The sequence below is a fragment of the Myotis myotis genome, unplaced genomic scaffold (genome assembly GCF_014108235.1).
Source record: "Myotis myotis isolate mMyoMyo1 unplaced genomic scaffold, mMyoMyo1.p scaffold_m19_p_1, whole genome shotgun sequence".
In the NCBI taxonomy this organism is placed as follows: Eukaryota; Metazoa; Chordata; class Mammalia; order Chiroptera; family Vespertilionidae; genus Myotis; species Myotis myotis.
In genome coordinates this window covers 93,393,284-93,408,247 of record NW_023416313.1, presented here as the reverse complement: position 1 = coordinate 93,408,247, position 14,964 = coordinate 93,393,284, and the positions used below count along the sequence as shown (strand labels likewise).

The window sequence follows — 14,964 nt, the reverse complement described above, 5'->3', positions numbered from 1 at the left end:
GCAGGCTGGGGCCAGGAATTCCTTGACTGCGCAGGCGCCCGAGCCTCCGCGCTCTCCCCGGGGCGCCCCGCCCGCGTGCCGTCGCTAGCGCCTGGGTCCCAGTCCTAGACAACGCCCGAAGGGGGCGGGGCTTAAGCGTGGGCGGGGCTTGGGCGGGGGCGGGGCGAGCCTGCGGGGCTGAATGGGCGCCCTGACCAGCCACACATTCCAGCGGGCCCACGTGACGCGGCCGCGCGGCCTGAGGTAAACAACCGCGGCCCCGCCTCCCCGCCCCTCCGCGCGCCCTGCACGGCTCTTCGCGGGCGGGACGCGCTCCTGCGGGGCGGGCGGCTTCCTCCGAGTCCCCAGCGGCCGCCGGGCCCGGAGCAGCGGCAGCGGGCGCGGCGCCCCGAGTCTGCTGGCCCAGCACACCGGCAGGGGTCGGGCGCGCGTTCCCTCCCCGCCCCCACCGCGCGCTGTGGCGCAGCAGGAATTTGGCGGGGACCCGGTCGCTATTTGCGGCTCTTCGCGCGCGGGCGTCCGGCGGCCCTTGGATAATTTCTATTCTAGGGGCACTGGGTCATCGCGCCCGACCGGCCCCCTCCCCCGGGCCTGGAGGGTGTGTCCCCCGCACCCGGGCTCTCCGCGCCTATAAGGGGCCGCGCGGCGGGCAGGGACATGCAGCTCTACAGCAGCGTCTGCACCCACTACCCAGCCGGGGGCCCGGGTCCCACGGCCGCCGCGCCCGCTCCGCCGCCCGCCGCCGCCCCCTTCAGGGTCTCCGTGCAGCCCCCGGGGCCCGCCAGCGGCGCGCCCGAGCCCGAGACCGGTGAGTGCCAGCCCGCCGCGGCCGCCGCGCCCCGGGAAGCCGCCGCCGCCCCCGCCGCCAAGATGCCCGCCTTCTCCTGCTTCGAAATGGTGTCCGGGGCCGCCGCGCCCTCCTCCGCCGCCGCCGCCGCCGCCGCCGCCGGCCCGCCCGGCGGGTCCTGCAAGCCGCCGCTGCCGCCGCACTACACGTCCACGGCGCAGATCACCGTGCGGGCCCTGGGCGCCGACCGGCTCCTGCTGCACGGGCCCGAGTCCGCCGCCGCGGCGCCCGCCCAGCGCGGCCGCTGCCTCCTGCTGGCGCCCGCGCCCGGCGCCCCGGTCCCGCCGCGCCGGGGCTCCTCGGCCTGGCTCCTGGAGGAGCTGCTGCGGCCCGACGGCTCCGAGCCCGCGGGCCTGGACGCAGCCCGGGAGGGCCCCGACCGCAACTTCCGACTGAGCGAGCACCGCCAGGCCCTGGCCGCCGCCAAGCACCGCGGCCCCGCGCCGCTCCCGGGGAGCCCGGAGCCCAGCGCCGGCCCGTGGAGCGAGGAGCGCCCGGCGGAGAGGAGCCTGCGGGGCTGGGAGAGGGCCGGCGAGCGCAGCGACCCTCCCAGCGCGGACGAGGCGCGGCGGCCCGGCCCCGAGCCCGAGACACCCGCGGCCCGGAGCGGCGAGGCCGCCCAGCACGGCGCCGCCGAGGCGGCCCTCGCCTCCCGATCGGATGCCCGGGACGAGAAGCTGGCCCTGTACCTGGCGGAGGTGGAGAGGCAGGACAAGTACCTGCGGCAGAGGAATAAGTACCGGTTCCACATCATCCCCGACGGCAACTGCCTCTACCGAGCGGTCAGCAAGACCATGTACGGGCACCAGAGCCTGCACCCGGAGCTGCGGGAGCAGACGGTGCACTACATCGCCGACCACCTGGACCACTTCAGCCCCCTGATCGAGGGCGACGTGGGGGAGTTCATCATCGCGGCCGCGCAGGACGGGGCCTGGGCCGGGTACCCGGAGCTGCTGGCCATGGGGCAGATGCTGAATGTGAACATCCACTTAACGACTGGCGGGAGGTTGGAGAGCCCCACCGTGTCCACGATGATTCACTACCTGGGCCCGGAGGATGCTCGACGGCCTAGTATTTGGCTCAGTTGGCTCAGTAATGGACATTACGATGCCGTGTTTGATCACTCCTATCCTAACCCGGAGTATGACAGCTGGTGCAGACAGACTCAGGTGCAAAGGAAACGCGACGAAGAACTTGCCAAATCCATGGCCATCTCCCTCTCCAAAATGTATATTGAACAAAATGCATGCTCTTGAAGTGTCTGAAAACCTCCACCCTGGGAAAGTGCATTTACATAATTTGTGTTTGGAGAATTATACGAACTCTCATCAGGGTAATAGCACTTTTAAAATTAATAGTAGATGACTGTAGGTGTAATGCCTTAAGCTTTTTTTTAAAATTTTGAATGTTTTCTCAGAGCTGAAGGTTGCTGGGCACCTAAACGATGCTTCATGATAGCTTTGTATGATCCTACTGCTATTTATAATTTGCTGTATAAAGTCAGCACTACTTAATTTGCAAGCTAATTTCTCACAGTGTATATATTTGTTCATTCCTGGTAATCTATTTTCTATAAAAAGGTATTTTTGCACAACATTTTAAAAAATTGGTGTAACTTCATCTATGACGTTTTGACAGCTTTCCGGCATAAACCCAGAAAAGTGCTTTATAGGAAGCTTATTTGAATCAAGTTTGTGATTTAGTAGTTGTTTTATGTTGATGAATTTGAATTTTACAATTCTTAGATACTTTTTCAAATGGAGATTGATACATTCATGTTATCAGATAATTGGCCCATTCCATTTTGATGAAACATTTGTTTTTGAAATCATTATTTTTCTAGAAATGGTCAACCTTTTAAAGAGAAATAATATGTAAGGGGAGATTCTGGGAAGATTTTTTTTTTTCTTTAAGAGATAGTGCCAGCTCTTAACTTGAATGAAAATCTGATATTTGCTGATGGCAGAGTGTTTAATTATTCTGGTTAATGTTTAGAGTAGATTGGTGCTCTCATTCGTTTTTATTTATATTTGTCATTTTGTTGTAAAAGAATTTTAACATGGTGTAAAACTTTGTGATAAAGCCTCCTGCTTTATATAGCTTCTCGGATTCAACTGAGATTTGGAAACAAATAGGATGGATGCCTCGAACCAACCTTTGCAGTTATTTTATAGTGGGAGACTATTGTCTTAATATTCTAAATATTAAGTCCTTTTAAATTCTTTCAAAAGGAAAAATAGGATTGCCCTGTATTATGTACAAATAAAAATGTCTGTAAACAGAGCTTGTACGGTTTGCTGGGTCAAACAATGTTCCCAACCTAAAATCTATCTCATTTCCACTTAACTACTGTTAGTCATATTTATTAATTAACGCAGTTTGTACTTTTTTATTTTGTAACATTTTGTGATTTTTTTGTACAATACTGTATTTGTATAATAGAGCAATTCTCAGCTGGGTGGAATGAATAAAATGCATAGTTTTACTTACATGTTTGGCTAAAGTGGTTTTTATATAAAGTGATATCTGTAGGAAACTTTTTTATATCTACACTTTTTTTCATGTGTACTAGTAAAGATGGCACAGACGAGAGAGGTTTTCTTAAGTTCTCACATGAACAGGATAGGATAATCAATAATTTCAAAGAATAAGTCTAACATAACTTAAAGGTACAGTAACAAAAAAATTGCTCTCATTATTTCTAATTATAATTCCTGTCTAAAACTTTAGGTGTACCTATTAAGTAACGAACAGGGAAGTGCAAGTATTGTTAACCAGCACAATGTTTAATTATGGTTTTATGTTCCATTCAGTCGTAGCATAGGTTTTAATGCGTAGCTACAGCAGTGCCCTAATCTATTTAGTCTGGGCTTTTGAGACCATGGGAATCTACAAATTTTAATATACGTTACCAGATTTAGTTGAGAAGTGCACCTGTATACATAATCCTGGGTATGTTATTGCAGAATAAAAACAGCTTGTGATGTTTTTACTTTTCAGTTGATTGTTTAGGTGTCATGGTTACAGACACAATTGAATAGAGTTTGAGTTCATTGCTTAACCACATTTTTGGAATGATGCCATTGATCATCAAGGAAAGATAAGTTATCAAAGGTTTAAATGTTAACTATTCATGCATTTTTGTTTTTTTTAGGGAAGATAAAGTTTACTTCATGGCTTCCCTAATTATGTAACTTGATAAGAAAAATTATTTTATATGAATCACCTGGCTAATTATGGTTCTTAAGTTTTTCTCCACTTTATTTAGAGCTGTATAAAATTTGGGAATACTTAAAATATACCCACAAAGAGCCAGAGAATAATTAGGTATAATTTCCTAAAGAGCATTAATATTTTAAACAGGTTCTTTTTCATTTTAAAATTAGGATCCTAAGTCCTTGATTTAAATTCTCAAGGTGATGTTTTTAAATAAAATTAAATGGGTCCTAAGGTGGTATTGTGTGGCCGCATGTTTTTTTAGTTGTCTTTCCTAAACGGTCTTTCCCATCCTTTTTCTATGGCTTAGTTTTTTTGAAGAAGAAATGTGGTATGGGCCTGGCCTGGCCTGTGTGGCCCTGTGGTTCATGGAGGTGGTGGTTTGATTCCAAGTAGGGGCTCAGTTCCTGGTGGGGCGGGGAGGAGGGCATGCTGGAAGCAGCTGATCCATGATTCTCTCTCATTGATGTTTTTGTCTCTCCATCTCTTCCTCTCTGAAATCAAAAATAAATTTTAAAAAAGCAATGTATGCTTTATGCCCTTATACTTAATATGTATTCTCTACTGCTGTACTGGTTTTACATGTTTAGCAGTAGCAGTCTTGGATCCCTGAAGACTTGAGCAGTCAAAGAAGTGGAAGTGTGAGCTATTACTTTTAGCAAACAGATTTATTCCTTCATTTACTCTGTTTGCTAAAAGTAAATAGCTCCCATTTAAAAACTAAATTGGCATAGTGCTTCCAACATTTTGGCAAAAACCTAATTTCTTGAATCTTGTTCATTTTCTGCTCAAGTTTTTTTTCTAAGATAAAATTACTCATTTTAGTCATATTTAATTGAGCAGTAAGCCACTAATTGATAAGTGGACATATACATGTGATACTTTATATTTTATGTACTTATAATTCATATACTTGGCCTAGGCACAAAAAACCTTTTATCAGAAGCCACATTTTATAGAGGAGAGGAAATGCCTTAAGATTCCTTGAACATCAGAATTAGCCTCGACTTGGGTAAATATTTTTGTTGCAATGTTTTCTTCATAACTTTTGTACTGGAAAAAAGAAAACATTCTGAAATAATCCTGAGGAAACAAGAAAGCTAGGCAGACAGGGACAGGGACCATGGCGGGGAGGGGAACGAAGTAAAACCAGGAACCCAACTACGTGGAGTTACTAAGATACCCCAAGTGGGTGAGAATGGAAGGGCACACCTGGGAGACATGAGCTTTAAAATGTAGGAATGTTGCTAACACAGGCAGCTTGCAGATAACCAGTCACAGATAGTAAGGCGTATAAACTAATCCCAAGGATGTTGCTAATGTGAAATTCTTTGAAAGGACCAATGAGGAACTAACAAGCATATAGCAAAGCATACAACAAAGCTTGGGCGCTTCTCTCTCCCAAAGTGCTAGATTCTTGGGCTAATGGCAGGAGATACACTCCCCCTCGCTCACGTGGCTTATGGCCATGTGGGCCTCCACACATGGACTAATAGACTTTAATTAGCTTGAATGCTGAACTCCCAACTGCAAGATGGAAAGGAAGCTCTGGACACTGGCCTGTTTCTGGAACCTCAGATGCCCCTTTTCCAGGACTGGCTTCTCTCAATACACTTTGGTTCTGCTAACAGTTTTTGTCCTTCTTTGATTTCACAAGACAACGAACTGGGACTCAATACCCCACATTTCAGTTTCAATCCCACTACTTTAGTAATTTTATTTTATATATTTTTCCTAAAAAATGAGAAAAGTGAACTCTAAAATTCTATCATGGTTTTCATATGGAGAAAAGCATTAGAGAAGAAAAATTTCAAATCTTTGGACATGATAATTTGATAGGTAGGTTGAATAAATTCAAGAGTATATGTACTTCAAATGTGTAATGTTCGCATTTAATAGGCAGTTATTTGTCATAAAATTTTTTTGGACATCTCTGTATGTCTATAACTATCTCAGTGGCTTCATTAATCTGTTATTTGGTGGGAACAGTATACTTGGGAATATCTATATGTATAAAAGGCTAATATGCTAATATCCTCTGACCATCTGACCGGTCACTATGACACGCACTGACCACCAGGGGGCAGAAGCTCAATGCAGGAGCTGCCGTGATGCACACTGGCCATTTACAAAGAAACGGCACCACAGACCCGGCACCCACAAAGCAACACTCGGCTTCCCCAAGTGGGACATAGGCCCCACCACCACCCTGGAGCGACACCCCACCAAATCGCAGTCAATGCTGCCAAGAACCCATAGCACAAATGCAGCCCATAGTCCAGACCAGCCCAGAAATGGTGGCTGTGGGCGCCAGGTAATGACGTCACATAGCAATGCCCAGCTTCCTCTCCCTAGCAACTAGTAGCCTTGGAGTTTCTTTAACCCAGGAACACAACTTGCTTTTTAGCCAGGTGCAAACATTTTACACTTTAACCAAATGTGAAGCGTTTTCCCACCCCTCATCTCATTTGATCCTCACAGAAGTCCTGGAGTAGGTAGATAGGAGACTCGGTAGAATCCTGTTTTCTTTTTATTAGCCGAAAACTGGAGGTTTAGTAAGTTTAGAAACTTGACCCGACTGAAAAGAATAAGAAATGGTGGAATTTGAAAATGACTTCACGTTTTCTCACTGCACAGAATGTAGTCAAACACTCCTGCAGTTAAATAGTTTACCCTTTGTTCTCCCTGCATGATCTACAATAATAATCAGCTTTGTGTTACTGTTTACTGCTGTGTTGCTGACAATTTCCTGAAAGAGAAGTTGGGGTGCTTCACTGGGCTGGAAAAAGTTTAGCTAAATCAGAAAGCAGTTCTAATATAAACAAGTTTATCCTATCTAATAAAAGAGAAACATGGTAATTAGCCATAACTTTGCTACCCTTCCCATTGGCTAATCAGCAGGATATGCAAATTAACTGCCAACCAAGATGGCGGCTGGCAGCCAGGCAACTGACACGAACAGGAGGCTTGCTTGCTCCAGTGACGGAGGAAGCCAAGGTTCCCCGCCTGCTGCTGCTGGGCTCTGAGCTGCTCTCTAAGAAACATTGTTTCAAATATAGAAGCTAAACAAAACCCAGAAACCTGCTTTCAGCTGGCCCGGGATCTCAGAGCTGGAGTTGCAACAAAGTTTCAAATACAGAAGGTAAACAAAGCACAGAAACCTGCTTTCAGCAGCTGAGGTCTCACAGCTAAAGCCGGCTCTCAGCTCCAGTGACAGCCATAGAAGGTAAATAAATCCCAGAATAAAAGGAAAAAAGGAGAGGTTGGAGCTTCAGTCACCCGCCAGCCTGAAAACGGCCCTCAGCCCCTCACCCAGACTGGCCAGTCACCCCAGTGGGGACCCCCACCCTGAAGGGGGTGTGACCAGCTGCAAACAGCCATCATCCCCTCACCCAGGCTGACCAGGCACCCAAGCGGGACCCGGACCCTGATCCAGGACACCCTTCAGGGCAAACCAGCCGGCCCCCACCTGTGCACCAGGCCTCTATCCTATATAGTAAAAGGGTAATATGCTTCCCAGCACCACGATCAGTGGAGCCGCGAGGCCTCCCAGCACCGGGATCAGCAGAGCAGCGAGGCCTCAATGCCCCTGTGTCAAGTGGAGCCGTGAGGCCTCCCAGCACCGGGATCAGCGGAGCAGCGAGGCCTCCTAGCACTGGGATCAGCGGAGCCACGAGGCCTCCTGGCCCCTGGAGCAGCGTGACAGGGGGCAGCGCCCAACCCCCTGATTGTCCTGCAGCTCTGTGTGTGACAGGGGGCGGGGCCACAACCTCCCTATCTGCCCTGCTCTGTTTGTGAAAGGGGAAAGCACCCCAATCCCCTGATCAGCCCTGCTCTGTGCCTGATAGGGGGGAGCTCCCCAACCCCCTGATCAGCCCTGCTCTGTGTGTGACAGGGTGCGGCGCCCCAACCTCCCCATGGGCCCTGCTCTGTGTGTGACGGGGTGGAGCCGCAACCTCCCCATCGGCCCTGCCCTGAGTGTGACAGGGGGGAGTGCCCAAACCCCCTGATCAGCCCTGCTCTGTGGGTGACAGGGGGTGGCGCCCCAACCTCCCCATCGACCCTGCCTTGAGTGTGACAGGGGGCGGTGCCCCAACCCCCCAATAGGCCCTACCCTGAGCGTGACTGAGGGTGGCATCGCAACCTCCTGATCTGCCCTGCTCTGAGCATGACAGGGGGTGGTGCCCCAACTCCCCAATCGGCCCTGCTCTGAGCCCAACCAGGAGCTGTGGGGCAGGCACCTAGGGATTGGGCCTGTCCTCTGCCACCCAGGAGCGGGCCTAAGCCAGCAGGTTGTTATCTCCTGACGGGTCCCAGACTGCTAGAGGGCACAGGCCGGGCTGAGGGGACCCCCCATCCCCCCCCAGTGCACAAAAATTTGTGCACTGGGCCTCTAGTTTTATATATAAAAGGCTAAGTTGACTAGCGCATGCCTGATACATATAAAGCTCTCTCTGATGCCAATCACACGTGTGTGTTTTGATCTGTCATTGTCGATTGTGAATTTGAATGACACTTCTGTTATAGAGAAAGGGTGAATAGCGATATTAAAATACTTCTTCTAATTAATTTTCTTTCAATGTGCATGAATCCATGCACCAGACCACTGTTAATCATCAGAATGACAACAGGTAATCCTATTAGAGAAACTAGATGGTATTTAATTGTTTAATTTCCCAAATAAACTAAGCTCAGTAGGCATAGATTTTATTATGTCTCCTTTGAATCCCTGGGTTCCAACACAGTACCTAGCAGAGTAGATGCTTAGTAAATATTTGCTGAATGAAGGAATAAGTTAAAGGAAAATAAGAGCTTTGGAAATACTTAGTTGGTCAATGTGAAATTAAATAAAAATGATTTTCCTATAAAATTACTGGGAATTATAACTGACAGAAATTCTGAGCATTTTAAACTGAAATACAAAGACATTAAAATATTGAGTTCTATAATGGAAAACTAGGTTTTGAAACCAAAAATTGGAATTTACTGATTTTATTTTTGTGTTATCTTCCAGAAATCTTAAGAACTGAACCAAAAAAAAAAAAAATTATTTAAAAGCAGTACTTCCATTAATCTGAAGTGGTTTTGTAGGTGTTGCCTTGTCCAAAGGGATTTGCTCTGACCTGCTTAGGGGTTACAACCATCCCAAGTCCATTCTACTCCATTCCTAGTTTTGCTTGCTATGTTATCTTTCTATAACCTGGTTGGGAAGAAAGTGTATAGATTTCAAGCATGTTTTAGGACTGTTTTGTTTAATGGTACTGGCTACATGTTTGCACAGTTGGTCAATAGGCTTGGAAAAGTACCATGGATCAAATCAAAACAGATCTGTTAAGGGGGGAAAATCAGTGCATTTCCTCTTAAATAGGTCAGTGACAATTATTCTATGATATTTTTGATAAAATTATTTAAGAAGCAATCTGTGGTACACTTATTTGCTTTTTTACAAAGTAACTGAATATAATTAAATGTTCTCTTCGGGTTCTCCTGATGACATGGGTATAGGGCCTTGAAGCATTAGCAGATTGCTGAGATGTGACAGTCCCTATGTACTTTAAAGGATCTCAGAGTGCTAGGACTTTTATCTTGGTGTTTTTTTAAAAATTCTTTCTTTCTTTCTTTCTTTCTTTCTTTCTTTCTTTCTTTCTTTCTTTCTTTCTTTCTTTCTTTTAGTTCAAGGAAACATGAGTTTTTAACTTTCTTTTTTAAATTTTTTTTTTATTAAGTTATTACATATGTGTCCTTATCCCCACGTTACCCCTCATCCCCCCCCCCCACTAATGCCCTCACCCCCCTGTTGTCTGTGTCCATTGGTTAGGCCTATATGCTTGCATATAAGTCTTTTGGTTGATCTCTCCCCCTTACCCCCATCTTCCCCTACCTTCCCTCTGAGGTTTGACAGTCTGATTGATGCTTCTCTGTCTCTGGATTTGTTTTTGTTCATCAGTTTATATTGTTCATTATATTCCAGAAATGAGTGAGATCATGTGATATTTATCTTTCTCTGACTGGCTTATTTTACTTAGCATAATGCTCTCCAGTTCCATCCATGCTGTTGCAAATGGTAAGAACTCCTTCTTTTTTACCGCAGCATAGTATTCCATTGTAGATGTACCACTGTTTTTTAATCCACTCATCTGCTGATGGGCACTTAGGCTGTTTCCAAATCTTAGCTATGGTGAATTGTGCCACTATGAACATAGGGTGCATATATCCTTTCTAATTGGTGTTTCTAGTTTCTTGGGACATATTCCTAGAAGTGGGATCACTGGGTCAATGAGAGTTCCATTTTTAGTTTTTGCTGAACAGAACTTCATACTGTTCTCCACAGTGACTGCATCAGTCTGCATTCCCACCAGCAGTGCATAAGGGTTCCGTTTTCTTCACATCCTCGCCAGCACTTATCGTTTGTTGATTTGCTGATGATAGCCATTCTGGCAGGTGTAAGATGGTACCGAATTATCTTGAAGTTTTATACTTTCCTGTCTCTCCCTCACATTCTGATTTTTTTTCTCATTGTCACTTTCTAGCCCTGATTTACATATGAATTCTTATGTTGAATTAGAGACACCAACAAACATGCTTGTCAGAATTGACTCTACAATAAAAAATGGGTTTCTAGAATGCTCTGCTATGTATGTTTCAGCTGTAGTTTTTAACCAACCTGAGAACTTTTTTCCTTTCATCTTTCTTTTTCACTAGAGGCCTGGTGCACGAAATTCGTGCACTGGAGGAGGGGAGGGGGGTCACTCAGGCCAGTCTTCACCTTCTCCAATCCAGGACCCCTCAGGGGATGTCTGACTGCCAGTTTAGACTCCTCCCTCTCTCAATCCGGGACCACTGGCTCCTAACCACTTGCTTGCCTGCCTGATCACCCCTAACTGACTCTGCTTGCTGGCCTGGTTGCCCCCTAACTGCCCCCCTGCCGGCCTGGCCGCTCCCTAACTGCCTCCCTGCTGGTCTGGTCACCCCCTAACTGCTCCCCTGCCATCCTGCCTGATCGCCCCTAACCACTCTACCTGCCTGCCTGATCACTCCTAACTGGTTCCTTGCCTGCCTGAACGCCCCCTAACTGGTCCCCTGTCAGCCTGGTTGCCCCCTAACTGCCCCCCTGCTGGCCTGGTTACCTCCTAACTGTCAGGAAGGAAGTCAGACATCTGGAAGATGTCTGGTCGACCCAGTCTAATTAGCATATTACCCTTTTATTAGTATAGATTTTTTTCCATCTTGGAAATACTGAATTAGTCTGATTAAGGGACCTTTGAATGTGTGCCTTGGTATATTTAAAAAAAACAGTGTCAAAACTGAGGTTGATTTGTCATTGTCTGATTAATGTTTTGCTTCCTGTCTGCCATTTGTAATCCTTTGTTGTATGTATGTGTCTGCCACTGTTTTCCTTTTGCTTATGAAATTTTGTAGTTAGTTTTCTGGTCCACCAACATGTGCTAATTATGAGGTAATTCAAATATCTGGTTTTCATTGAAGACTCCAAATTATAGTGCACATAGACAGGTTCAGTACAAATATTACTGCTCTTTTGAATTTCTTCTCCCTCATACTTCTTTAATGAATGTGTATTATGTCTACATTGGGTAAATAAGTTTATCTTCTTTATCCTGGCCTTTCCTTTCCATGAAAGAAGAGTATTTCCCCAGCATATTGATTAGAGTGGTTGAATAGAGTCAGTAGACACCCTGCATTAATATGCTGCCAAATAAACAATGACAACTTGAAATAATTCCATTAGTATTTGTGCATTTTATATTTTAAAGCAGTTAAAGTAGAACCTCCCTCCCCCAGCATTTTATACTTTTAACTTTAACTGGAATGATTTTAGCAAGTGTTGAGGCCAAGTAGATTGTCAGTATATATAGAGGTAGCCTCAGTGATGTATGCGCACAGTAGTAATTGCATTTACACAAATGTTCCACTTAGAAGTTATCTGAATAATTTTAGGACTGGACAGTGTGGCTGTATTATCAAGGTGCAAAAAGGTAGTGTACAGAATAGGTAACTGTGAAGGGAATTCATATCAATGTGTCATGTAACAAGTGTGCAGCCAATTTGTAAAATAAACTCAAATAAGGCTTTCAGTTTAATGACAATTGGGAAACATTTACTTTTTGTTTCTTACAGTGAAATATGAGCTCTACTGGTGATGTAATAGGAATGAAAGAAGTGAAAGAATTTGGTCAGGAAATTCTTAGTTGTCACTTCACTGCCTTTACCATCTTGCTGGAAAGTGCCAGACCTAGTGCACAATTATGTGTTTTACTTACTAATTAATTAATTAATTAATTAATATTGTTGAGAGTATTATAGATGTCCCCAAATTTTCCCCTTTGCCCCCCTCTGCCTGGCTCCCACCCCACCCTAGGCCTTCAGCTCATTATTGTCTGTGTCCATGGGCTATGCATATAGGCATATAAGTTCTTTGGTTAATCTCATCCCACCCCCTTTCTCCCTTCCCTGGGAGATCTGTCAGTCTGCTCCATGCTTCCATGTCTTATCTAAACAATGCTTATGTCTCAAACAGCAGATGCTGAAATAGAAACATCAGTAATTGCTTATACAGAATTCCAAGACAAGAAGGAAGAGATTTCAGATGTATGTCAAACTTTTCAATATAAAATAGTTCTTAGATAGATTTTTCATTACCTTTTCATTTTCTTGACAGTGGCTGTTGGCAGAGACCACACTACTCACAGTTGTGGTAATTTGCAAAGAGATGGCTATATTGATTTAGAAGGCAACTTGCCCTTACAAGAATAGACAGTACAGTTTTAATAGTTAAACTGTTGTAACAAAAAGAAGTTTATTTCTCCTCACTCATCTGTTCCAAAGGGAATGGCTTAGGTTGGTAGGGCAGCTCTGCTCCCATAGTCATTCACCAGGATACTGACTGTGTGCATGATCTAAGCTGAGTCATCACCATGTCTGAATTGTAGCTGATTAGAAAGGGAAGGATAAAAAAGTGAAGTACATCTGAGGTGATATACTTCACTTCAGCTGTCTGTTGGAAAAACTTCTTCATTTTGTCACTGGAAAGGGGCCTGGCTGGAGCAGGTCTCCCTCTGGCCAACCTGTAGTGTGTGGGTTCTTGCCTTTGTGCAGGAAAGATTTCAAAATACAAGTCCAGGTGATTTAGAGAGTACATTTACTAGTATTAAAGATGGGGACAGTGAAACTAAGGAGGGACTTAGGGTAGAAGAAGAAATAGGAGAGAGCCTAGGCAGGGCTGCTTTGGCTCTCTAGAAATGTTACAGGAAAAAAGTGAGCCACACAGAGCAGCATGAATTCACTGAGAAATAAAAGTCGCAATGACAGGAGTGAGCTAAGTCAAGTTGCTGTCAGCTTACTGGAAAGTCAGAGCAAAAGGGCTGTGGAGACGGGTTCAGGGGGTTAGCCTGGGATGAGCTACTGCTGCCTGCTGCTCCCCTGCTTGCAAGTCTTGTGGGGATCCTTAGAGTTTAGGAGAGAAAAGTAAAGATGCACACCTGAGAGGGAAAAAAGGCGTGGGCATGCTCCAGAGAGCCCATGTTTGCATCCTTGTCTTGAGGGCTTTATGTCTTTTCTGTGGGTAAGAATCCGAGGTGAGATCTCAGGAGTGGGTCTTAACAGAATATTCATTAGTCCAAGTGTGTCCCTCAATATGTTGTTTCATCAAAATAAGCTTATAAGGGAGTTTGGGATCATCTTCTGGTCAGCTTCACTGCTTTAATTTTATCCTGGGTCTGTCTGGCTCTAATCAGGTTTTTTGTTATTTGTTCCCACGACTTCGTCCGTCCTTGGGTTTGGCTGGCACAAATGGCACTCCTTGGGTCTCTGTTACCTACCTCCCTGACCAAGGTGACTCAAGCTGTTTATTCTCTGGCTAGGGAAGAGAGGTATAAACCATTTGCTCTCAAGTGTCCTTGGTTAGTGGAGATAAGGACTTGTGATTCAGTAGCTGTCTGTGAATTGTTCAAGTTGTTTGGCCTTGTTTAATTATCTTGTATCAGTTCCCCACTCCACTTGCCAAGGCATTTCTGTAGCTTCTTACTATCCTGCCTCAACATGGGCCCATTTAACAGGCAAATATTATCCAGACTGATCCCATGAAGAAAGGTAAATAGATTTTGGCAAAACTCTAGCAATTTTTTCCAAATCTTTACTTATTAGAAATGGTTTAGGGTTAAAATATTTTAAAAATAAAATTATAATATTGAAGCATATGAAAATAAAGTGAGTAGCCGAAACCGGTTTGGCTCAGTGGATAGAGCGTCGGCCTGTGGACTGAAAGGTCCCAGGTTCGATTCCGGTCAAGGGCATGTACCTGGGTTGCGGGCACATCCCCAGTGGGAGATGTGCAGGAGGCAGCTGATCGATGTTTCTCTCTCATCGATGTTTCTAACCCTCTATCTCTCTCCCTTCCTCTCTGTAAAAAATCAATAAAATATATTAAAAAAAGAAAAAAAAAGAAAATAAAGTGAGTAAAATATATGTTAACTTGATTCTCATTACAAAAATATAAAAGTAGAATTAATAGTTACCATAATATAGGGTTCCTTATTAGTGCCTCAAAAATGTATTTGCCACCAGTTAAATATATACATGTGCAAATCCTTCCATGTTTTGAGAAGGCAGCCATTTTTTGTTTCTTTCCATGCTCTTTAGTATATCAGAAATATCTTGAAGATCTGGCTGACAATACCAGCCTGGATTTTCTCCAGAAAGAAGAATATAGAAAACTTTTTTCTTTTTAGATTTTTATACAACATGCTTCTTTAGGATATTGCTAGTTTTACGTTTCCATCTTTATTTTCTAATTATTTTTCTTTTAATTGTTCTACTTGGTTTTCTTTTAGAATAGTTTTATGTGTCTGATCTGCTTAAAATTAGGTGATCCTTACTAAGTTTTA

The 14,964-nt window shown here is 45.2% G+C and overlaps 1 protein-coding gene across 1 annotated transcript; it reads left to right on the top strand.

The window, feature by feature from the left end:
* Nucleotides 1–267: 267 nt before the first annotated feature.
* OTUD1 (OTU deubiquitinase 1) lies at nucleotides 268–3,338 on the top strand. Its single transcript, XM_036345053.1, has one exon. The coding sequence runs from the start codon at nucleotides 658–660 to the stop codon at nucleotides 2,101–2,103; it is 1,446 nt and encodes a 481-aa protein (XP_036200946.1). The 5' UTR covers nucleotides 268–657; the 3' UTR covers nucleotides 2,104–3,338.
* The last annotated feature ends 11,626 nt before the right edge of the window (nucleotides 3,339–14,964 follow it).

Bases quoted from the DNA above. Each gene is read 5' to 3' on its own strand.
- OTUD1 (XM_036345053.1), top strand. From the start codon at position 658: ATGCAGCTCTACAGCAGCGTCTGCACCCACTACCCAGCCGGGGGCCCG.